Consider the following 26340-nt stretch of genomic DNA (forward strand, 5'->3'; position numbering starts at 1 on the left):
CATAGGCCGAGAGGACCACCCCCGTGCCTGCGCCGCGCAGAGCCAGCCCCGACAACCTCCTCCGCAAGAGGCGCAGGAAAGGCTCCACGCACAGGGAATACAGCTGGCCGGACAGGGGGCAGCCTTGACGCACTCCTCTCCCGAAGCGAAGGGGCGCCGTCAGGGACCCGTTAACTTTAACCAGATCGGATCCGGGCGATGAACTGCGTCCCGAACCCGAATGCCCGCAGGTACTCGTGATCGACCCTGTCGAACGCCTTCTCCTGGTCGAGAGACAGGAAGGCACTCGGCAGACCAGCCCGTCGACAGAAATGAATCAGGTCCCAGACCAGGTGGATGTTGTCGTGTATCCTCCGGCCCCGGACCATGTAGGACTCGTCCGGTTGAATCATGTGGGCCAGCATGGAAGCCAGGCGAGAAGACAACACCCTGACGAAGATTTTGTAGTCCGTGCTGAGGGAGACCGGATGCCAGTTTTTCAAAAGAACGAAGGTCCCCCTTCTTTGGTAGGAGGACGATGACCGCCCTGCGCCAAGAAAGGGGCAGCTCTCCGGAATTTAGACACTCCCCCAGGACCTGTGCATAGTCGCTCCCCAGGACGTCCCAGAATTCCCTGAAGAACTCCACAGTCAGCCCGTTCAGCCCCAGGGACTTGCCCCTCGAGAGCACCGGTCAGCTCCTCTAAGGTGACGGGAACGTCGAGCCTTCTGGCGTCCTCCGAGCCGAGCTGCGGCAGGTCCTCCCACAGAACTCTGCGAGCATCCTCGCTGGACGGATCTGGAGAGAACAGAGCCGTGTAATAGTTCCGGATGTGGGCCCTGATACCCTCCGGATCCGAGACGAGGGACCTGTCGTCGGCCAGCCGCACAAGGAGCTGCTGACGGGTGCCACGCCTTTTTCCCAGCGAGTAGAAGGGGGAGCCGTGGTCCAGGTCCTGGAGGAGCTGGATCCGCAACCTCATGTACGCACCCGAGCCCCGACGAGCTGCAGGTCCCGGAGCGCGGCCTTCTTCTCTTCGTACGCCCCGCGCAGGGCCGGGTCCGCGTTGGGCTGACCGAGGGGTGACTCCAGTCGAGCATCTCCCTGATCCTGGATTTTCCGCCGCTTTGTCGACCCCCTCACATACTCCTGACAGAAGATGCAGACGTGAGCCTTGCCCACATCCCACCATAGCCTCAGGGAGGGGAAGCTTCCCCGCTTCCTTCTCCAGCCGGCCCAGAAACAACGAAACGAGTCCCAGAACTGCTCGCCCTCCAGCAGCAGGTTGGTAAAGTGCCAGGACTCGGAGCCGAGCCTGGCGCCGAACTGAAGGAGCTCCGCCTACACCAGGTGATTGTCCGTGCACGACACCTGCTGCGTGGAGGCCCTCGGAAAACAGGAGGCGTATGCCCGCAAAACGTACAGGCGGTCGATTCTGGACGTTCCGATCCCAGGCCTCACGAAAGTGAAGGCGATGGAGTCGGGATGGAGATTCCGCCAGACGTCCACCAGGTCTAAGGACTTGACAAGTCCCCCAACCTCCGCCCCGACACCCAACCCGTGAGGGCACCGCCGTGGTCCCTGCCCTCGAGGACGCAGTTAAAATCTCCCTCCCGAGGACGACGCACTGGCTCTCATCGATGGAGGAGAGGTGAGCGGACACTTCTCCGAAGAAGCTCGCTTGCCTCGGCCCGGCCAGGGAAGCGTAGACGTTCACCAAGTGAAGCACCACGCCTCCCCAGCCGAACCGTCAGGTGAAGCAAACGGCCTGGCACGGGCTCCCTGACCCCCAAGATCTCTGGCTGAAAATGCGGGGCCAACAAGATAGCCACTCCGCCAGATCTGCGGGTGATGTGACTCATGGAGACCCCCACCTCGCCATTCCAGGAGCCAGGTGACTTAGTCTCCCGGGGTAGTGTGGGTTTCTTGTAGGAAGCACACCGCATACCTCCCGTCCTGAAGGGCCGAGAGGATCTGGAATCTGCGGTGCGACTCCCTGCTGCCGTTGATGTGGAGGCTGGTTATAGTTGTCTCCATATCGGAAGCGTTGTGCAACCACCACCAGTACACATTCACTGGGAGAACGAGGGAGGGGCACAGACGTCCCTCGCCCTCACCAGGAGCGCCCCCAGGAAGTTCCTGACTCACTTTCGCTTGTTCACGTCGAGCCCAGGCGCCTGGCGAGCAGCGTGGGCCGACCAGTAAACTCTTTCGAATGAGCTCCAGTGGTCAAGAGCCAGTTGGGCTCTAAGCCAGCGACTCAGTTTCCTCGACAAATTCCCGGAGTTCCTCGAGGGGGATATCGGTGGGAGGCACCTGGGACTCAAAAATGTCGCTGCAGATAGAGTTCGCGTCGTCCCCGGTGTCAGCCACCGAGGGGATGGGGGCTGGTCTGGCGCTGCCAACTGGCCTCAAACCCCCAGCGACCCCACGCCCAGGGTCGCCAGCAGTACCTTCCTTGGCGCTCCCCTTCCCGGAACACCCAGATTTCGGGTAGTCGGGCAGCAGAGGCTCAGGGCCCCACTTCTCTCCCGACACCGGGACGCCCGGCTCCTCAGGGAAAAGGTCCTCCCCCAGGGCCAAGGCCCCCGGAAAAACAGTCTGGGAGGGAGGAGCGAGGATTACACCTTCATCCCCTCCACCGCTCGACGACCCAGCAGAGGGTTCGCCGTTGTCACCTGCACCACAGCCTGTGTGGTTATTAACATCCTCCCCAGGGGCCGGAGGAGATGAGGCAGCAGGAGACCCTGCTGTAGCCCCTGGGGGTTTGGATAGGTCAGGCCACGGTGCAGGACAGTCAAAAGGCACCGTAGGCTCTTCCCCTGGAGAGGGGCAGCACCGCCGGCGTGCTGCTGGAGTATCTCTCTCCTCCAAGGGCCAGCACCTCTTCCCCAGAGAGACAGGGGAATTTATAGGCCTTCCCTTCCCCGCCTGCCTTGGTGGTCATGGGGCCTGAGGTCCCCCCCCTTCCCGGAATACGATTGGCTGGGGGAAGACAGGGGGCGTGGCTAGGGGTGGGAGGATCAGCCATGTCACTTTCTGCCCCTCCCCTGGTTTATCAGGTGATGGTGATGGTGGGTGGGGCAGGGTGGGGCAGGGCGGGGCAGGGTGGGGCAGGGCGGGGCAGGGGCCCAGTTCCTTCTCCGGGGCCCAGAGACATGGTCGCTGCAGGAGGTGAGGCAGCGGTGGTTCCCCCCAGGTTAGTGCCAGGGTGTGGCTGGATGGGGCAGGGCTTGGGTTCAGGGGTCCCCGGGCCAGGTGTTGAAGCCCCAGGGGTTTCTGTATTGGGGTGGGGTCAGGATCAGGTATGGGTTTGGGGGTCAGGGTTCCCGCGCCAGGGCGACGCTGGCATGTCCGCAGGGGCATTGTCGTGCTGGGCAGGGCAGGTCATGAGCCAGGTGTCGGGGAAGGGGATAGGGTGGTCTCCCGTGGACGGGTCTGACGCGTCGCGTCTTCCTGAGCGCCTTCTGGCCGGTCGGACGCTCACCCCCCTCCCCGCCACAGGCTGAAACATTGGAAGCCCCCGGTGCTGGGGCTTGTGGCGTAGACTTCGGGGGAGGGGGAGTGGGTGCGGCGGTGCCACCCTCAGCCGTTGGTGTGGGCTGGGCAGCCTTCTGGGTGGGATATTTTTTTCTAATGTGCCCCACCTCGCGGCACAGGTGGCACCGCACGCCGTCTGCCATCCAGAAGACGCGGTAGGCCACGCCCTCGTGGAGGAGGGTGAAAGAGCCCTCGGTGACCTCCTCCCAGGCCAGGCAAATGAATACCTGGCGTCGGAAGGAGTATACGTGTTGGAGGGCGGGGTCCTTAAGACCGAGCAGGAGCGGTTGGACCCCTGACCGGATCTCCCCCAAGGTGGTGAGGTGGGGGAGAAGGAACTCACTGGCAATGAAGGGCGGGACGTTGGAGATCATGACCCTCTGGGCCGTAACCTCCAGAGGGTCAACGGGGCAGATGTGTCCCGCCCACAGTGAGCCCCCTCTCCACGGCCAGGTGGACCGCCTGCTCGGTCTTTAGGAAAAAGATGGCCTTCCCATACATCCGGGCCACAGCGACGATGGTCAGTGGGCCGACCACACTAGCCATGGCCTTGCTGCAGGCCTCGATGGTCATATTGGGGTGGGAATAGGCCTTGACCCCCCAGGCGTTTAGTTAGGTGCCTGAAGGGGGTTGCGGTTGCGGCCGGGGTTGGGACAGCCGAGCCTAAGGCAGCGGCTACCCCGGCGTAGGTGCGGCTGGGCTCTGCGACCTTCGGGCTCGCCATACTCTGCTGCTGGATATTGGTATGGCCCCAGGCGGCAGTGGTGGAGGTGGGCCTCTGGTAGCAGCAGTGGCGGAGGTCCTGAGGAGGTGCCCAAGGCGTGTCACCCAAGGAGAGTCCCAGGCAGCAATGGTGGAGACCGGCCTCAGGCAACAGCAGCGGCAGGCCTCGGGCGAGTCCCAGGTAGGCCCTTGGTCGCAGTGGTGGGGGCAGACCTGTTGGGGAGGGTCCCCGAGGCAAGTCCCAGGCAGCCCCAAAATTTAATCCCAGGCAGCAGCAGTGGAGGTGGGCCTCCAGCAGTAGCAGTGGTGGAGGTCCTGGGGAGGGGCCCAAGGCAAGTCTCAGGCAGCGATGGTGGAGGCAGGCCTCAGGCAAGTCCTAGGCAGACCCTTGGTCGCAGCAGTGGGGGCAGACCTGTTGGGGAGGGTCCCCAAGGCAAGTCCCAGGCAGCCCCAAAATTTAATCCCAGGCAGCAGCAGTGGAGGTGGGCCTCTAACAGCAGCGGCAGTGGTGGAGGTCCTGGAAGGGGCCCCAAGGCAAGTCCCAGGCAGCAGCAGTGAGGCAGTCCCCAAGCAGTAACAACGGAGGCAAGTCCGGGCGGGGTCCCAGAGACCAGCAGTGGGAGTGGGCCCCAGGTCAGCAGCAACACTCCCTTGACCTGGGTGAGGCCCAGGCTGCAGCTCCAAAAGTAGGCCCCGGACTCAAAGCTCTCACCACCTTCTCCTTCTTCTTCAGTCTTCCTTCCTTCCTTCAGCTCTCTGGATGTGGGGCAGCTGGTCCAGGGACAGTCCCCTTCCTCTCAGACCCCTTCAAGGAGGAGAGTCCTTGCACATGCACTCACACGCTCACACTGATCCAGCTCTCAAAAAGAAAACACCCGAGTGGCCAGTGACAAGCAGTGCCCTTCACATCAAAGGGCAATGCTGTGTGATCAAACAGTGAAGGGGAGGGTAGGGATTAAATCAAAATAGAGTTGGAGGGGGAAATAATGCACTCCACTCCCTGCGGCACCCACCTCTCCCTGAACAACTCCAGGGAGTTGGTGGACACCGCGTGCTCCTTCTCCAAGGACACCCGGGCTCTAACGTAACCGCGGAAGAGGGGCAGGCAGTTGGCCCTAACGACCCCCTCCACGGCCCGCTGCCTGGACCTGTTGATGGCCAGTTTGGCCAGGCCCAGGAGCAGACCCACGAGGAGGTCTTCAGACCTGCCCTCCTTCCTCCGTACGGGGTGCCCAAAGATCAGGAGCGTGGGACTGAAGTGCAACCAAAAACAGAGGAGAAGGTTTTTAAGAAAATCAAAAAGGGAGTGCAAGCACCCACACCCAATATACAGGTGGTACAGTGGCTTTTTATTTATTTATTTATTTTTCTTTCTTCTTTCTCTCTTCTTACCCATGGTGTGTGTGCGCAGGTGTGAGACATAGTGCACGAATCTTTATTCAATTTCCACCACCAGGAAGACAGGAAAACACCCAGGTGGCCAGTGATAAACACTGCCCTTCACATCAGAGGGCAGTGCCACTCTATTTATTTATTTTTTTGGTGTGAGACACAGTGAAAGACACAAAGTGCATGAATCTTTATTCAATTTCCACCACCAGGAAGATAGGAAAACACCCGGGTGGCCAGTGACAAACACTGCCCTTCACATCAAGGGACAGTGCTGTGTGATCAAAACAGTGAAGGGGAGGGTAGGGACTAAATCAAAATAGAATTGGAGCGGGAAATAATGCACTCCACTCCCTGCGGCGCCCACCTCTCCCTGAACAACTCCAGGGTGTTGGTGGACACCGCGTGCTCCTTCTCCAAGGACACCCGGGCTCTAACGTAACCGCGGAAGAGGGGCAGGCAGCCGGCCCTAACGACCCCCTCCACAGCCCGCTGCCTGGACCTGTTGATGGCCAGTTTGGCCAGGCCCAGGAGCAGACCCACGAGGAGGTCTTCAGACCTGCCCTCCTTCCTCCGTACCGGGTGCCCGAAGATCAGGAGCGTGGGACTGAAGTGCAACCAAAAGCAGAGGAGGAGGTTTTTAAGAAAATCAAAAAGGGAGTGCAAATGCCCACACCCAATATACAGGTGGTACAGTGGCTTTTTATTGTGTGGTTGCTGTGGCCTACCTAATTGATTCAGAGGATAGCTACTCCATTTTAATCTGAACAAACAGTACTAACTGATGGCATTGCACACGTTTATCAAGGGTTTAAAAACTATTCCATTGCAAAAAAGGATGTTGATTTAAAAAAAAAGCAATTTATGAAGGATAGTACAAATTTTGTACCTTTTGCTACTGATTTACAGATCAGCTTATTTTTCCAGTCACACCATTGTTTTTTTCTGCGAAGAGTAAAAATTCTTTTCAGTTGTTGCTCTATAGCATCGTCATACCCTACTATTCAAGATGTACCTGAAATCTACTGGCCTCCCGTAACCCTCACATGTTAAACCTCTGTGAGAATGAAGCATAGTAATAATTTAACTGATCAGATACAATGGGAAAATACAGAAGGATGCTGCATTGTAACCAAGACCGGACCACAACAATCTAAAACGTAACAAAAGATGTTGTGAAACTTGAAAGGGTTCAGAAAAGATTTACAAGGATGTTACCAGGGTTGGAGGATTTTAGCTATAGGGAGAGGCTGAACAGGCTGGGGCTGTTTTCCCTGTAGCGTCGGAGACTGAGGGGTGACCTTATAGAGGTTTACAAAATTATAAGGGGCATGGATAGGGTAAATAGGCAAAGTCTTTTCCCTGGGATCGGGGTGTCCAGAACTAGAGGGCATAGGTTTAGGGTGAGAGGGGAAAGATATAAAAGAGACCTAAGGGGCAACTTTTTCACACAGAGGGTGGTATGTGTATGGAATGAGCTGCCAGAGGACATGGTGGAGGCTGGTACAATTGCAACATTTAAGAGGCAGTTGGATGGGTATATGAATAGGAAGGGTTTGGAGGGATATAGGCCGGGTGCTGGCAGGTGGGACTAGATTGGGTTGGGATATCTGGTCGGAATGGACGGGTTGGACCGAAGGGTCCATTTCCATGCTGTACATCTCTATGACTCTATGAAAAGGGCAGCAGAAACTAAACAGGACATGCAAAGAACAAGACACTTTCATCAGTAAACTATAACCTAAGTTGAAATACATTTTAGAGATATGGGATGATGTTGCTTTTGTTGCTTCAATCAGATATTTTAAAACTCATACCCATTGGGAACCCAGACGAATCTTACTATTGGATACAAACTCTCCATTCCCTGATTTTAAAAAAAGCACAGTCATAATGATTTGCAGTTTCTGGGGAAAAAAAATGTGGTAGCTGCAATAAATACAAAATGGCCTGTTAAACAGTAGCAAAAGGTGCAAAGGTTGTACTGTCCTTTGAAATTGGTGTTTTGTAGACTCCCTTTCATGCAGTGGAATTGTTTTACATCCCTGATAAGCTTGCGCAACACCAGCAATCAATACTAGTTGTTCACACGAAAAGGCCTCGCACGCATCTGCATGCTGTTAGTGCCACTCCTTTTTCACATCCAGCTGGCCAATTCACTCACTCAGACAGCACCTGACTTCTGAAACTTGCTGAGAGATTTACACATTTGGTTCTTTTCTAAATTAGCTTAATAAACAAATCTCCTCATCAGCAGTTCCTCCATGTTCTCTCACCTACCTTTCCAATACCTCGGGCAATGTGTCTATAAATGATGAACTGCGACTCAGCATTATAATGTAAGCCAGGATGGTTACAGCACTAAAATCTGTGTTAACATCTGGACAACTTCAGCACTCCCACCAACTCACCCTCTCATGGGCATGTGACTTATTCTTTCTTAGTAAGTCCAGGCACCCTGGCTATCAAAAATACAGAATCTCAATTGACTCCTACTACCATAAATAGCTATCAAACCTGCCACCCATTGGCACTAGATACCCCTACAGAGACCCAACCACCCTCACCCCGACATAGATTCACATCTTCTTGTTATTCTGTGATAACACTGCACCAACTCCAATTTGTTTGCATTAACAGCCAGTTTAAAATGACTGAGCATTATCTGCTGTCGGTAAAGCTCATTACAGCTTTCAAGCTGTTTAAGGCACACTGACACTTCTCTGTCCACTCAAATTTCTTGTACTTGTTTATGAACTTTTCAAAGGAATCAAAAGAATACTGAAGTATGGAGCAATTCTGAGTAAACCAAGGTGGAGGACGGGTAAAAAACTGTGGCTGTGAGAGCTGCTCCTTTTTTGAAGTATTTTCAGTGTTGGAGCTGATTTCCTTGAATTCTAAGAGCAGTAATTACTGGTTTATAAGCTGGTGTATTGTTTTGGAGCTTGGAAGATAAAATATCAAAACAACAACACTTCAACAAGGAGAAAGGGGGATAAAGGCTGTGACCACATGGGAAGTGATTCAAATGGAGCAGTGAATCTTCACTGCTGTTTGATCCAGCAGTAACCTGCACAGCTGCTGCCTTTGCTGTTTGGTCTCAAGTATCTCTGGACATTGGAGCTCCTTCTATGAAAAATAAACAAACAGTGAAATTCACAGTTGACCTTTGAGGAAACGGCGTGTGGGAGCTCACAACAGAGGAGCAGTTAAATGTTAGTTTTAAAATGTAACCTTACTGCTTCTCTTTGGTAAATCTACAATAGCGAGTGGAGTAGGTTCTTTTTTGATTATATGCTTTTATTGAGATCTGTCTCTTGATTAAACTGTAAAAATATAAAAGACATAGGTACGAAGCTAGCCTGGAGCAGGGTTTTTACAGCAGTAAAACTGTGCTATTTTCTGAGTCTGTAGATTGTTAAGGTGCAAAGAAGGCCTTTAGTAGAGAGATGTACTCTTCCTGTTGGATATGGGAGATTAGGGAGAGTTTTGATGTTACTGATGATTATGTCCACAGGAAGCGTCATTGGTTGTGAATCCTATCCAACCGCATGGATCAGTTGAAGTGACAGAGGAAATGAAGAATTTACAGAAACCAGGGGGTGTAATGGATGGCAGTAGTAGGAAGGGAGATAAATGGAAGGTACAGTCAGGTGGATGGGTGACCTCCAGGAAAGGTAGGAGAGGGAAGCAGTTAGTGCAGGAGTCTCCTGTAGCTATCCTCATCTCAAACAAATATGCTGTTTTGGAAAATGTAGGGGATGATGGACTCTTTGGGGAATGTCATATCGACAACCAGGTTTCTGGTGGAGAGACTAGTTTGAATGTAATGAAGGGTACGCCAGGTTGCAAGCAACTGATTGTGATAGGGGCTGCTCTAGTCAGAGGCACAGACAGACATTTCTGCGGCTGACAGCAAGACATCAGAATGGGGTATTGCCTCCCTGGAGCCAGGATCAAGGATATCTTGGAGACGGTGCAGAGTATTCTCAATGGGAAGAGGGTCCAGAAGGAAATAACAACACAGGAAAAGGATGGAATTCTGAGGAGGGCATACAGGAAGTTAGGCAGGAATTTAAAAAGTAGGTCCTTGAGGGTAGGAATATCTGGATTACTCTCTGTGTCATGGGCTAGTGAGGGTAGGAATAGGAGGAAAGAGCAGATGAATGCATGGTTGAGGAGCTGGTGCAAGGGAGAATAAGTCATATTTTTGGATCACTGGAATCTCTTCTGGTAGAAGTGACCTGTATAAGAAGGATTGGATTAGATTAGATTAGATTCCCCTCAGTGTGGAAACTAATGCACCTAACACTATGGGCAATTTAGCATGGCCAATTCACCTGACCTGCACATCTTTGGACTGTGGGAGGAAACCGGAGCACCCGGAGGAAACCCACGCAGACACGGGGAGGATGTGCAAACCCCACACAGACAGTCACCCAAGGCTGAAATCGAACCTGGGACCCTAGCGCTGTGAGGCAGCAGTGCTAACCACTGAGCTACCATGCTGCCCATGGATTATGATTATGCTGGATTACACATGATTTAGAAGAGGACTAATATAATAAAGCAGAGAGATTTGCTACAGCTGCTTGGGAGGTTTTAAACTAGTAAGGTGGGGGGGGGGGTGGTGGAGATGGGACCCAGGGAGATAGTGAAGAAAGAAATCAATCTGAGACTGGTGCTGTTGGGAAAAGGAGTAAGTCAAATAGTCAGGGCAGGCAAGAACAAAGCAGAGAATGAAGTAGGACTGATAAATTAAAACTACATTTATTTCAATGTAAGAGGCCTGACAGATAAGGCAGATGAACTCAGGACATGGTTGGGAACATGGGACTGGGATATCATAGCAATTACAGAGTCATGGATCAGGGATGGACAGGACTGGCAGCTTAATGTTCCAGGGTATAGATGCTACAGGAAGGATAGATTAGATTAGATTCCCTACAGAGTGGAAACAGGCCCTTTGCCCCAACAAGTCCACACCAACCCTCCGAAGAGCAACCCACCCAGACCCATTCCCCGAATACCACGGGCAATTTAGCATGGCCAATTCACCTAGCCTGCACATCTTTGGACTGTGGGAGGAAACCGGAGCACCCGGAGGAAACCCACGCAGACACGGGGAGAATGTGCAAACTCCACATTCTCGGATTGAACCCGGATCCCTGGTGCTGTGACGCAACAGTGCTAACCACTGAGCCACCATACTGCCCCAAGGAAAGAGGACAAAAGAGAAGGGGGAGTGGCTTTTTTGATAAGGGATATCATTACTGCTGTATTTAGGGAGGATATTCCAAAGATTATGTCCAGGGAAGTTATTTGGGTGGAACTGAGAAATAAGAAAGGGACGATCACCTTATTGGGATTGTATTATAGACCCTCCTCCCCCTCCACCCCCACCCCACCCCTCAATAGTCAGCAGGAAATTGAGAAACAATTTTTGAGGAGATCTCAGTCATCTGTAAGAATAATAGAGTGGGTATTGGTAGGGGATTTTAACTTTCCAAACATAAGCTGGGATTGCCATTGTTAAGGACTTGGATGAAAAGAAATTTTTATAAGTATGTACAAGAAAATTTTCTGAAGCAGTAAGGAGATGTACCTACTAGAGAAGGTGCAAAACGTGACCTACTCTTGGGAAATAAGGCAGGGCAGATAACTGAGATGTCAGTGGGGGAGCACTTTGGGGCCAGCGACCATAATTCTATTAGATTTAAAATATAGTGATGAAAAAGGATCGACTGGATCTAAAAGTTGAAGATCTAAATTGGAGAAAGGCCAATTTTGACGGTATTAGGCAAGAACTTTCAAAAGCTGATTGGGGACAGATGTTCATAGGTAAAATTGGAAATGGGAAGCCTTCAAAAATGAGACAAGAGTCCAGAGACATATGTTCCTATTAGGGTGAATGACAAGGCTGGTAAGATGTAGGGAATGTTGGATGGCTAGAGAAATTGAGGTTTTGGTCAAGTATAAGAAGGAAGCCTAAGTCAGGTAAAGACAGCAGAAATCGAATGCTTCCCTAGAAGAGTATAAAGGCAATAGGAGTATACTTAAGAGAGAAATCAGGAGGGCAAAAAGGGGACAAGAGATAGCTTTGGCAAATAGGGTTAAAGAGAATCCAAAGGGATTCTGCAAATACATTAAGGACAAAGGAGTAACTAGGGAGAGAGTAGGACCCCTCAAAAGATCGGCAAGGCCGCCTATGTGTGGAACCGCAGGAGATGGGGGAGATACCAAACGAGTATTTTGCATCAGTGTTTACTGTGCAGAAGGATATGGAAGATATAAAATACGGGGAAACAAATAGCAAAACTTTGAAAAGTACCCATGTTACAGAGATGGAGGTGCTGAATGCCTTAAAATGTATAAAAGTGGATAAATCCCCTGGACCTGATATACCGTATACTGTAGAATCCCCTGGTATATTGTAGAGCTCTGTGGGAAGCTAGGGAAGTGATTGCTAGGCCCCTTGCTGAGATATTTGTATCATCAATAGCCACAGGTGAGGTACTGGAAGACTGGAGGCTGGCTAACGTGGTGCCATTATTTAAGAAAGATGGTAAAGAAAAGCCAGGGAATTTTAGACCAGTAAGCCTGACATCAGTAGTGGGCAAGTTGTTGGAGGGAATCCTGAGGGAGAGGTTTCACATGTATTTGGAAAGGCAAGGACTGATTAGGGATAGTCAACTTGACTTTGTGCTTGGGAAATCATGTTTCACTAACTTGATTGAGTTTTGTTTTGAAGTAGTAATGAAGAGGCTTGATAAGGGCAGAGCATGGATGTAATCTATGGACTTCGGCGAGGCATTTGTCAAGGTTCATGGTAAACTTGTTACCAAGGTTAGATCCCATGGAATACAGGGAGCTATTTGGATATAGAATGGCTCGAAGGTAGAAGACAGAGTGATGGTGGTTGCTTTTCAGATTGGAGGCCTGTGACCAGCAATATGCCGGGTCCGCTGCTTTTCATCATTTATGTAAATTATTTGGTTGTGAACAAAGGAAGTATGGTTAGTAGTTTTTCAGATGACACCAAAATTGGAGACGTCGTGGGCAGGGAACACGGTTACCTCAGAAAACAACAGGACCTTCATCGATGGGCTGAGGAGTGGCAGATGGAGTTTAATTTAGATACATGTGAGGTGCTACATTTTGGAAAAGCAAATCAGGGCAGGACTTATACACTTAATAGTAAGGTCCTTGGGAATATTGCTGAAGAAAGAGATCTTGGAGTGCAAGTTCATAGTTCCTTGAAAGTGGAGTCACAGGTAGCTAGGCTAGTGAAGAAGGCATTTGGTATGCTTGCATTTATTGGTCAGTGTATTGAGTATAGCAGTTGGGGGACATGCTGTGGCTGTACAGGACAATGGTTTGACCATTTTTGGAATACTTCATGTTGTGAAACTTGGAAGAGTTCAGAAAAATTTACAAGGATGTTGCTGGGGTTGGAGGGTTTGAGCTATAGGGAGAGGCCAAATATGTTGGGGCTATTTTCTCTGGAGCATCAGAGGCTGAGGGATGAACGTAGAGGTTTATGAGATCATGAGGGACATAGATAGGGTAAATAAATAAGGTCCTTTCTCAGAGGTTGGGGGGAGTGCAAAAATAGAGAACAGAGGTTTAAGGTGAGAGGGCACAATTTAAAAGGGACCTAAGGAGCAACTTTTTCTACACCAGCGGGTGGTGTGTGTATGAGCTGCCAGAGGACATGGTGAAGGCTGGTGCAATTACAACATTTAAAAGGAATTTGGATAGATATATGAATAGCAAGGGATTAAGAGGGAAATGGGCCAAATACTGGCAAATGGGTCTAGATTTATTTAGGATATCTGGTCGGCATGGATGAGTTGGACTGAAGGGTCTTTTTCTGTGCTGTATACCTCTTTCACTCCAAAAGAATCACTACTGACCAAATGCTGCAAAATTTCTTGTTTTGTCTTAGACACCAGAAAACCAAGACCACCCTTTGTTTTGCTTTTCAGGTGTTACTTGGCCTCGCTCCACAGTGTGACCCAAATTAGTTAATTTTACTTTGTGCTGAGTTTCTAACCAAATCTACTCTTTGTAACTGATCAATTTGTTTAATGTTGTAATGTTCTCCCATGTTTGGCTGAGCACAACCAAATACAAAAAGCATAGTAGCATAATCCTTCAATGATTGCTTTGTCTTACCGCTGAGAAATTGCTGTGTATTTTTCATTCCAAATGACACTTTATATTATTAAGCTTTTTCCGAGGTTACAGATGTTCATCCTGAACACAGGCTAACTTTGCTGGTCAAGTGAATGTTCTTTTGTGGATATGACATCCCTTACATTAATAACATCTGTGGCCAAAGAAGTTTTCCTGGCCTACTTATACAAATTGCTTTATGAGTCTATAATTGCTTTCAGAAGTCACCTCAATACAGTAATTTTCAGAAAAACAGCAATAAATTACACCTAACTTTTTAAATACCTCCATATTATCCAAACTAACTATGGAGGGTCAACTAGAATTTTCAATTCTTAAAGATTCTGAAATCGCTCCAATATATTTATTTAACTTCCTCATTTTTCCCACCACTGTAAACAGTTCTCTCCTGATTATCCTCCTATCATATTATTTTAACATAGAAACATGGTACACTCACTGATGTTTCTTCCTGCCTGTGTACTCTTTTTATAATTTACATAATTGAGTTTCTTTGGTTCATTTGAAGCAGGTAGTGATTCTAACACACTGTCTTCAGTGACAAAATTTTGAGCTTTGACACTTCTTTCTACTGTGGATTTCATTGGTCATTAAATGATTTTCAAATATCTTTTGGCCAATTTACTTGCTTTGGGTAATTGTTCCTGAAAACATAGAAATCTCATGACACCAGGTTATAGTCCAACAGGTTGATTTGAAATCACAAGTTTTCGGGGCACTGGTCCTTCATGAGGTGAAGGAGCAGCGCTCTGGAAGCTTGTGATTTCAAATAAACCTGTTGGACTATAACCTGGTGTTGCATGACTTCTGACTTTGTCCACCCCAGTCCAACAACAGCAGCTCCACATCCTGAAAACATGACACAGTAAGTGTATCTCTGCGTTTTGGTTTATAAATTTCTATTTAAATTAATAAGAGGTCTTCTCATTTCATGCTCATTCATCAGTTCAAATGGACTGAATCCTGTGGGCTCATGAGGTGTGTCCATAATGGCTGACAGTATCAAGAAGATTCCTTTATCCATCATTGGGATATACTTGACAATGAGCTCTAATTATGGTCTTTAAAGCTTCACACCATCTTTCCAAAGCTCCTTGTGGTTGCAGATAAGCTTTAAAAAATTGTTTTATTCCCAAACTATTCATAAATTCTTTAGATAGCTGTGACATAAAATTGGAACCTTGATCTGATTATATTTTCCTGTGTAATCCAGATCTTGTGAAAAATCAAACTAACTTTTCCACTACCACTTTTGCTGTAATCTTCCAAAGGCACTGCCTTGGGAAATGTTGTTCAAGTATCCAAAATTGATGCTGATTTTAGGTGAGGATTCTGCAAAATCTATTTAAACCTGCTAAATGGTTCTTCAAAAGCTGGAATTAGAATTAAACGTGCAGACTAATTAATGGTTTGGCTTTCCCCACCATTTGACATGTTGGCAAGTCTGGCAAAATTTACTCACATTTTAATGAAATCTTGGTTAATAAAATTATTTTAGTACTTTTGCCTGTGTTTTCCTAATACCTAAGTGACCTACAATTGGTAATTGGTGAGCCACTCAGAATTATATGAATGGATGCAAGTCATCAAGTGTTTGCTTTATAGAAAGAAACAAATCTAGAGGAAGTCATCTCCCAATGCAATTCTTTATTCTAGATGTAGTGACTTTTGATCTAATTTGTTCTGAAATTTCATTTGCATATATTAATGCTGATTGTACTGTAAAAGAAATAACTAAATGTACACTAATTAATTCCAACTGTTACTTCAGGCCCACTATTCCACATGTCACAACACAATAGAAAAATACTTTTTCCAGTTACCAATTAAATATCTTATCAACACCAGCAAATAAATAAGATCTTATCAACCAGGTTGCTTAATAAACTAAATTATGAATGTCTTATCAAAACAAAACTTATAATAAAGATACAATACTTAGTTAATGTAGACTGTCAGCAATATAGATGCACAAAACATAAGCGACCACATGCATAAAAACCCTCTCTCTCCATAGGGGGGGAAGAAAGGGAGCGATTTCTCCAGAGATTGGTTGACTGAAAACAAGAAACACTTTGGCCAACCAGTCATTCTTAAAAACTAAAGGATAAAGCATTGAGGTTCCAGAAACTGTTGCTCTCGTGTGCTAGCACGTGGTCAAATCATTCATCACGCAGAGTTGTATTTTCGCAGCAAACCTTCAGAGTCAGAGTCGATGTTGAGGTGTGCCTTTCATCACTCAAAAGAAAGAAAAAGGTAAACCTCAAACACAAAAAAAAAGGTTTCCTTTCAGACCGGTGGTAGACTGGTTGAGCAGCTTCTTCTCAGCAAACTCCTTTTCAATTTAGCTTGTTCTCAACTGAACCAGATAGTTATAGGGATGAACAGCACAGAAACAAACCTTCTGTCCACTTTCAAGGAAGTAGGAACCTGCACTCCAAGGTCTCTTTGTTCAGCAACACTCCCCAGGACTTCACCATTAGGTGTCTAAGTCCTGCCCTGATTTGTCTTTCCAAGTTGATGGTAAAGGGGTGGTCTTGGGTTACAGGAGGTGATAAAGAAAACCATCTAGCTAGATGGACCGATCAGCGGCTGACGGAATTGCATCCTGATAAGTGTGCAGTGATGCACTTTTGAAAAAGAAATGGCACAAGGGAGTACTCAATGGATGTCAGGATACTAGGAAACTCAGAGGGATTTTAGGCTGTTTGTCCACAAATCACAGAAGGTAGCAGAACAGGTTAATAGGGTAGCTCAGAAGGTGCATGGGAAACTTCGTTTTAATCAGTCGAGGCAGGGAGCTGATTAGGACTTTGGTTAGGCCACAGCTGGAGTACGTGTGCAGTCTGGTCACTGCACCATAGAAAGGATGTGATTACACTGGAGGGGGTGCAGGGGAGATTCAACAATATTACCTGGAATGGAGAAATTTAGCTATAAAGAGAGGGTGGATAAGCTCAGGTTGGTTTTCTTTGGAGCAGACAATCATAGAATCACAAAAGTGTGGAAAGAGGCCATTTGGCCCATTGAATCTGCACTGACATTTCAAAAAGCATCCCCCTTATACCCAGGCCCTCCATATCCTTGTAATCCAACATTTGTCAAAGCTAATCCACCCAGCCTGCTCATCCATGGACAAAGCAGGGCAATACAGCACAGCCAATCCACCCAAGCTGCACATCTTTAAACTGTAGGAGGAAACTGGAGTACCAGGCAGAAACCCACACAGACCTGGAAGATGCAGATGGTTACCCAAGGCTGGAATTGAACCAGTGCTAACCACTGAGCCACCATGCTGCCCAGGCTGAGGGGAACCTGATAGAGGTGTATAAAGATTATGACGGGTATGGTCAGGAATGGGCATGAATAGAGCTATTCCCCTAAGTCAAGTGGTCAATAACAAGAGGGACATAATGTTAAGGTGAAAGGCAAGAGACTTAGAGGGGAAATGAGAAGTACACTTTTCACCCAGAAGACAGTGAGAGTCTGGAATGCACTGCCTGGGAAGGTAGTTATAGAGTCATAGAGATGTACAGCAAAGAAACACACCCTTTGGTCCAACCCGTCCACGTCGACCAGATATCCCAACCCAATCTAGTCCCACCTGCCAGCATATGGTCCATATCCCTCCAAATCCTTCCTATTGATATATCCATCCAGATGCCTTTTAAATGTTGCAATTGTACCAGCCTCCACCACTGCCTCTGGCAGCTCATTCCATACACGTACCACCCTCTGCATGAAAAAGTTGTCTCTTAGGTCTCTTTTATATCTTTCCCCTCTCACCCTAAACCTATGCCTTCTAGTTCTGGATTCCCCGACCCCAGAGAAAAGACTTTGTCTATTTATCCTATTCATACCCCTCATGATTTTATAAATCTCTATAAGGTCACCCTCAGTCTCTGATGCTCCAGGGAAAACAGCCCCAGCTATTCAACCTCTCCCTATAGCTCAAATCCTCCAACCCTGGCAACATCCTTGTAAATCTTTTCTGAGCCCTTTCAAGTTTCACAACATCTTTCTGATAGGAAAAAGAGACCAGAATTGCATGCCATATTCCAACAGTGGCCTAACCAATGTCCTGTACAGCTGCAACATGACCTCCCAACTCCTGTACTCAATACTCTGACCAATAAGGGAAAGCATACTAAATGCCTTCTTCACTATCCTATCTACCTGCGACTCCAATTTCAAGGAGCTATGAACCTGCAATCCAAGGTCTCTTTGTTCAGCAACACTCCCTAGGACCTTACCATTAAGTGTATAAGTCCTGCTAAGATTTACTTTCCCAAAATGCAACACCTCGCATTTATCTAAATTGAACTCCATCTGCCACTTCTCAGCCCATTGGCTTGAATGAGCACTTGAAATGTTGTAACATTCAAGGCTAAGGCTTAGTTTGATGGTACAGACTGGATAGGCTGAGGGCCTCTTTTGTACTACATGATTCTATGAACCAGATGAAACAAGAAGTCTTGTTTAAAAAAAAAATCCCATGTCCACAAGTCACTTCTTTTAAAGAAAATACTCCAGGTATGTCCACAAATCTTGAAGTAAATCCATTTTGCCACAATTCTTCAAAACCCCAAGTCTTCCAAGCAATATTGGATATCAAGTATTTTTGTAAATGATGTGGCTCATTGGCATTAACTGGTGATTCACTTATGCCTCACAAAGGAACAGACTAAAACTGTGGGTGCTGGCAAAATACATGTTCTTCATATATGTCTCTGTGAACTAATGCTTGAGAAAAGTGTGTGAAATTTGGCCCTAATTCTATCCTTCAGCTTTCTGGAGTATAAGAGAAAGGAATGGTATACTGGAGTGTTCAAAAGGAGAACTGATTTGGTTAAAGAAAAAAAAAGCTACTCCACTGTTTGCTGTAAAACAAATAGGCCATTAGGCAATAAAATAGCAGAAGGGAGATAAAGGAACAGGGTTTTTCATAAAGATTCATAAAGTTAAACAAATAACACAGCAATTCCAATTATCCAACTGAGTAAACGACAATGCAAAGGGGCAAAGGAGGAGAGAAAAGTCTCAAAATGTGTAGAAGAGTACCTCCTTGAACAATATGTTTTAGAAACTTGATTTAGTATCTTTAATACAATAAAAAGACCCCAAGAAGCCTCAAAACTGGGCATCAAGCTATAGGAAGATGACCAAAGGTTTGTTCAAACATATAGGCTTTAAGTAGCACTCAAAGGAAGAACGAGAGGCAGAAATTTAAAGAGGTTTAGGGAGGAAATTCCAGAATTTATGAGCTAGTCAGCTGAAGTAATGGTCACAGCAATTGAATTAGGGGATGCCCAAGAGGCCAGACTTAGACGATTGCGGGACTGAAGGACATTACGGATAGGGAGGCTGACACCATAGAGGCATTTGAAATGAAAATTTTAACATTAGGACCTTGGTAAATCAGGATTCAGGTCAATGTGTACAGATGTGACAGGGAACGAGTCTCAGGTCAAATAAAGACAATGGCAGAAATTTTGGATGGCCTCAAATTTACAGGGGGTTGAATGTGGGACACTGGCCAGGAATGTATTGAAACTTTCTAGATGTTACAATGGCATGCATAAAGATTTCAGCTGGAAACTGGCTGAGATATGCACAGATGATGTTACAGAATATGTAGTTTTTGTAATGTGCAGGTATGTGATCAGGAGCTCATCTTAGAGACAATTATGGAATCAAGACGGAAAACAGTTTGGTTTCATCTCTACTTGCCAGGGAGAGGAATGTAGTTTGGTGCAAGGATCAAAGACAATGGCTTCAATGTTCTCAATATTTATTCAGAAAGAATTTGTGTTCATTTCTATAAATGTCAGAAAAGCAGACTGATCATTTTGCAACAATGGAGAAATGGAGAGAGGTTGCTAGGCCCAATAAGGATGGATCTGGCTCTGGGAAATAAACTAAAGGTGAATGGAGTATGTTTCAATGGAGAACATCCGGGGAAAAAATGATTATTTTACTATTAGGTTTAAAGCAGCTATCAAAAAGGACAAGGGAAAATCAATTTTGTCAAAAAAAACTCAATAGGAAATGGAATCTGGCTCAGACAGATTGCAATCAAAGATCGGCAAATAAATGAACAATGGGAAATCTAAGAAGAGGTGTTTTATGCACAGAATAGTCACATTCCTTGGGGAAAGGAAGACCATCTGCAGCTAGAGTTCCCTGGGTGACCAACAGAAAAGGAAGAAAGTTCATTTCACAATTCAGCACAAAACCAAGCTGCATTCAAAAGGAACAGGAAGAACTGGAAAACAGAGTAAAATGACCAAGTAAAATGAAACTCTGTCAAATGTTGAAATGGACTACTCCAAAAGCCACCTTTAGTGATTCATTCGAAGTTCAAATCATGTTGTGTGCAAATATTTTAATTTTTCCATTGCAAATGGAAAAACTGTCTTCGATCTTCCAGTCCTTACCTTGCTGAGGATGTAGGGTAGATCTCTCCGAGATAATTTGAGGGTTTCCTTGCTTTCCGCCAGGTACTGCAGGTCACTGTCTGAGAGTCCAACGTGAATCCTCCCTTTCACAATGCCGACTGTTGCAGGAACTGCCCCATGACTTTTTACAATCTGCTCAACTCCTTTAGCAGTACTGAAACAAATCAGAAAACCTTAAAAATGACATTTGCACTGGCCTTTAGAAATACCATTAGTTCAAAAGGTGTCTACTGACTGATTGGCAGAATTGTTAAGATCCACAGGGAGGTTCTTGGTGATGGGCCTACAGATGAGTCACATTTCCACTTGGAGCAAGACAGCTGGCTACAAGGGATCAAGTGAGTCAAATAATGAGGTGTGGGATCGTCCCTGTTGTTACCTTATGAGGTCATTAAAAGGGCAGACAGGTATTCATTCCCTGAGCTCAGAGCATTACTTTGGCTCTCTCATTAGAAGCCGAAATAGCAGTCAGACCTTTGGACAAAGAATCCATGCCCTCTTTGAGGAGGCGGGCTGATGGAGATGTAGAGCTGGAGAAAGGAAATTCTAGCAGAGTCCCTGTGCAGACCTGAGCCACAGCTGGAGGAGTCTAACCAAACTGTGTCTGCAGTGATGGCCCCAACATATCATCCTGCATGGGAAGGAGGGTAACTGCCCTAGAGACCCAGATCCAACAGAACACGTAATGGTTGTCAAATATGCACTTGAATTCTAACTCCATCATACTAGCCATAAGTAAAGGAATGGCGAGGTGAGGCAGCTCAGAGCCGTCCAAAGTGCCTCTGTTCAAGGGGTCAGGGAGGTGCCATCGGGTAATAACAAGGAGGCAGTGTTCCAGAAACCATCCGGCTGAATTCATCCCAGGATGCTTCATTGGGGCTCTGCCTTTCCAGCTCCTCTCCACGAGTGACCCAGTCACCTCCAGTCGTTCAGGCAGAGGAAACTGCACAAGTACCTGTGCAGGTGAAAAATTGCTAGGTCTTAAACCATGAGACCAAACTCATCACAGAGAATAGGCTTTAGCAGTCAGCAGGTTCCCTCCAAATCGCTCTGGATATTAGGGCTGCACGGAGGCATACTGCCAGGGAAGAAAAACAAAGTAATTCTAAAAGCACAAAGGTGGCATTGGTGTTTAATCACTGGACAAATTAAACACACACTAGAAATTCTACATTCAATTCCACTTCAAGTATGTTAATTGCAGTTTATTTTGTTGCTAATTCCTGCAACGTTTGGATGCATTTAAGGGCATAGCAACTCATTCCTGATCAGTTCGGTTCCCCACTGAGCACAATGACTATTAGAAGCATTGCACTGTCTTGGCACATGATCATATTTGTCGGAAGAGGTCTGTGAACAAACTGTAGGGAACAATCCTTCAGCACTTATTTGAAGCCCTCCCTTCTGTCTTGAGGTATTTCTGTCCAAGGGGAATCACTTAGGATTGGGGTAACCCTGGCCTTCATCCACCCCATCATGCCATCCTGGAGGATCAATGCCAAGATTACCTCTTATTGATACAACCATGGCTCTGCAGGCTAGCTCCTCCATTATGGAGTTTCCCACTCCCAGCCTCGGATCAACACCTTTAGCTTGCCTTCAGATAATTTCGTCCACCCTCTTATCAGACAGAGTCAGAGTTATTGAGATGCACAGCACAGAAACAGACCATTCGGTCCAACTCATCCATGCCGACCAGATATCTCAACCCAATCTAGTCCCATTTGCCAGTACCTGGCCCATATCCCTCTAAACCCTTCCTATTCATATACCCAGTCAGATAACTCTTAAATGTTGCAATTGTACTAGCCTCCACCACTCCCTCTGGCAGCTAATTCCATACATGCACCACCCTCTGTGTGAAAAAGGTTGCTCTTTAGATCCCTTTTAAATCTTTCTACTCTCACCCTAAACCTATGCTCTCTAGTTCCTGACTCCTATACCCCAGGGAAAAGACTTTGTCTATTTATCCTATCCATGCCACTCATGGTTTTATAAACCTCTATAAGGTCACTCCTCAGCCTCTGACATTCCAGGGAAAACAGCCCCAGCCTATTCAGCCTCTTCCTATAGCTCAAACCCTCCAACCCTGGCAACATTCTTGTAAATCTTTTCTGAACCCTTTCAAGTTTCACAACATCCTTCTGATAGGAAGGAGACAAGAATTGCATGCAATATTCCAACAGTGGCCTAATCAATGTCCTGTACAGTCGCAACATGACCTCCCAACTCCTATAATCAGTACTCTGACCAATAAAGGAAAGTATACCAAACGCCGCCTTCACTATCCTATCTACCTGCGACTCCACTTTCAAGAAGCTATGAACCTGCACTCCAAGGTCTCTTTATTCAGCAACACTCCCCAGGACTTTACCATTAAGTGTATAAGTCTTGCTCTGATTTGCTTTTCCAAAATACAGCACCTCGCATCTATCTAAATTAAACGCCATCTGCCACTCCTCAGCCCATGTGATCAAGATCCTTTTGTAATCTGAGGTAACCTTCTTCACTGTCCACTACACCTCCAATTTTGGTGTCATCTGCAACCTTATTAACCATACCTATGTTCCCATCCAAATCATTCATATAAAATTACAAAAAATATTGCACCCAGCACCGATTCTTGTGGCACTCCATTGGTCACAGGCCTCCAGTCTGAAAAACAACCCTCCACCACCACCCTCTGTCTTCTACCTTGGAGCCAGTTCTGTATCCAAATGGCTAGTTCTCCCTGTATTCCATGAGATCTAATCTTGCTAACCAGTCTCCCATGGGGAACCTTGTCAAACGGAGACATGACCACCTACCAGGGACATTCTAGGCATCCCAACACACTGCGCAGAGGTACATTATCCCCTGTAACTCTCCTGTAAATCTCAATCTGCCACTGATCATCCACAGGACTACGTCATCATCCTGAGCATCCCACAGTTCTCTCACATCTCAGGACTTCACGAGTAATCTTCCTCGTTTCAGCATTGGTCTCGCATAATCGTTTTGGTCTTCATGACCTAGTATCCTCCACCTTACCCCACAAGATGATGGGAAGTCCTCCCTTGATCTGCAGCAGCTGTGTTTCGTTCAACCGTGTTTCTATATCAGATGAGAGAGACCCATGTAGCACTGCCACTGTCTAGAGGTTGACTATACCGATCAGGACACACCTAATCAGGGCTCACAGCTATTTAGCTCTTGTTAGAATGGTATCCCTAAGTCAGCCAATTTTTCATCCACCCAAAATAATGGATAATAGATAGAGGAGCAGAAGGCAGCTTAATCAGCACCACATCTGTTCTGTCACTCAATGAAATCATGACTGATCTGATAATCTTCGGCATCACTTTCTGGCCTTTTCCTGCCAACCCTTACTGGTTAAAAATATGTCTATCCCATCCTTGAATAATCTTGATAATTCAGCCTCAACAGTCTTCTGCGGTAAAGAATTCCAGTGTTACGACTCTCTGAGAGAAGAAATTTCTCATTTCTGTCTTAATCGGGTGATGCCTTATATGCGAGAGTGTCCTACAGAGGGAAATAATCTTCCCACGTCTACCCCTTCCTCCCCTTCAAACAAACAATCTTGTATGTTTCAACAAGGTAATGTTTCATTCTTCTAAACTCCAAGGTGTATGAGCCCAACCTAATTAACCTCTCCTGTTTAGAAAATCCCTTCGTACCTGGGATCTACTGAATGAACCTTCTTTGTTCTGCTTCCAAATGTCAGTATATCTTTCTTTAAATAAGTATTCCGTTTGTCCTCCCACTTTGAGGAATTGGGCTTTTGATATTTTTTGCATCTTCAGGGCCATCTCCTAGAAATGGTGTGAATCACGTTTGAGACTTGTGCCACCACCTTCTCTCTTCTTTCAAATGACTCTCAAACAGCACCCCAGCCAACTTCAACACAGGCCACAGGTTCCCTCGGAACCTGCCCTCTTTACCCCATGATCTACACATACATTCAAGAACAGGTTTCAGGTAGAGAAGTACGTCCCTCTTGATTAAGCCCTCATGTTAACTGCACCTCACAGTGATCTTCTCTGTAACCACCTCACCCCCTGACTGCACAACTGCATTTGTTTCCACAAGATCTACCAATATTTTGATTTGTATTTTGTAGATTCCTTCAGGTTAATTTTAACTGCCAGCGTTAGTGGACCAGCTGCCTGCTGCATGTTCCACTTCATTGTGAAAAGAATGTCAGGCAAGGCCCATAATGGATAGCTAATGTGCTCTCTCTGAAAACTAAATTCAGCCCCTTACATATAGAACCAAGCCTGGCAGTTTGTGGTGACTGGCTAACCGGGTTTCTAGAATTTTCCAAGGGCTTTAGTTGTGCTTTAGGGAGTACATCCTGCAAAACTGTAGAGAGGCCCTTTTTTTTTAAATGTAAGAGTAACTCTTCCTACTAGTATTCCTAGCAGTCACAGCATTGCTGGAATATATTTCAAAAAGAACGATTTGATCCCTAGCAGTGGCTGATGATATCAAATCCAAAATTTCCTTCTGAAGAGAGGGCAGATCATGCTACAACTGTAAACTCCCCAACTTCTCCCCACCCAGTGTTCTGAAAGAGTCCACATACTTCAGGTTGTGAGGGTATGGCATGCCATGTGTGATGATCGTGCTCTCCAAAGCCACCACAGCCTTCTTCTTGGCTATTGCTTCAGAGACCTCTGGCTGAAGTTTAACCAATCCATCTGTATAAAGCAAAAAATGAGCTATTATTTCAATTCTTTTGAATGCACTTAATTTGTTTTTTTTTGCAAGGACTTAGTTACATTATTCCCTTCTCATACAGAAGGCTCCCTTTGTACCTAGAAGGAACACATAGACCAGGGAGATGGGAAAGGGTGGCCCAGCATCCCTACTGATGTCCACATTCTAGGGCTAGTGGACATTCCTGGCCCACTGATGTGATCAATTCAGCTTTATTTGGTTGTTAACTTGACTCAGCCAGTGTAGCCACTTTATGATCTGTGCACACAATCTCAGTTGTACCTTTTCATGGAGTATTGTGTGATTCAAGATCACCATCTTTTCACCAGAGCCTTAAACTGCAGCTACATCTGCAGATATAAAAAATCTCTCAGCACTGTGTAAAAAAATGAAGGAGTTCTCATCTATCCTAATCAACATTCCTCATCAACCAAGACCACCACATTGCTGGCCACTTGCTATTTGTGAAAGTGTATAAAAGTTGGTTCCCATACTTGCTTACATAATAGAAACTGCACATCCAAAATCATTAATTGTATGTGAAATATTTTTAAGATGTCCTGAAAGTATGAAAAGATTCTATATCAATGTAAGATTTTTCTTCAAGTTCAGTATACAGCAGCTACAGTCTGATCAGTGTATTTTAAGTAGCTAAATAAAGGTAATTTGTTAATCTGCCGAGGTAGTTATTGGATCATCTGGCCCATACATGATAATCTCCTGTCTTCTTCTGCAATCTATATTGGATAAATCTGAAAGAGCATGGATTGAAGTCACAGTCATTTAAGACAAAATGAACCAGCAAACCAACCTTTCAGATAATTGACAGAATAATGGAATCTGCACATGATGACAATCAGGGTGTTCTTCTAAAGTTGGAGCAGAGGTACAGTCACACGGGTAGAGAGGAAGGAATTTAATTCTGCACCTAATCCATTTATATTGCAAGGCTTGATGCTGACCCCAAATGCCAAAATATAATGTTGGCCCAATTTTAACAGACTTTATAAAAAAAAATGATTTTACAGCTAGAATTTAAAAATTTGAATAAAAGATACTAAATTACAAACTGCAAAAAAAAAACCCAAATCTATTGAAGACCGAAATAAATTCAGCAGCAAAGAAAGAGTTGTGTAAAAAGGACTGTTAACAAACCATAGAGAAGTCTTCGAGCAATGATGAAACCCTGAGCTGCACAAGGTTGGGCCAAGAGATGAATACGTTTACACAGCATTCTCCAGTGAGTACAGGCACTGAGGAGGGGAAAACAGAGTCAGATCAATCATCAATTTATTTTTTGTTCCTCCTGATCAATTTAAATAAGGTTCGACAC

The 26340-nt window shown here is 46.4% G+C and overlaps 1 protein-coding gene across 1 annotated transcript in view; it reads right to left on the bottom strand.

Moving 5' to 3' along the window:
• LOC122559599 (uncharacterized) overlaps positions 1-26340 on the bottom strand; it is a 121184-nt gene that overhangs the window by 78134 nt on the left and 16710 nt on the right. Inside the window, exons 2-4 of the mRNA XM_043709359.2 lie at positions 26163-26260; positions 24874-24988; positions 20268-20442 (exon numbers count right to left, since the gene is read on the bottom strand). Of these exons, the coding sequence (XP_043565294.2) occupies positions 20268-20442; positions 24874-24988; positions 26163-26241 (369 nt within the window). The 5' untranslated portion in view covers positions 26242-26260. The remainder of the gene's footprint in view (positions 1-20267; positions 20443-24873; positions 24989-26162; positions 26261-26340) is intronic.

The sequence above is a fragment of the Chiloscyllium plagiosum genome, unplaced genomic scaffold (assembly GCF_037043375.1).
Source record: "Chiloscyllium plagiosum isolate Xiang-an unplaced genomic scaffold, Cpla_swu_hap1 HiC_scaffold_19, whole genome shotgun sequence".
Lineage (NCBI taxonomy): Eukaryota > Metazoa > Chordata > Chondrichthyes > Orectolobiformes > Hemiscylliidae > Chiloscyllium > Chiloscyllium plagiosum.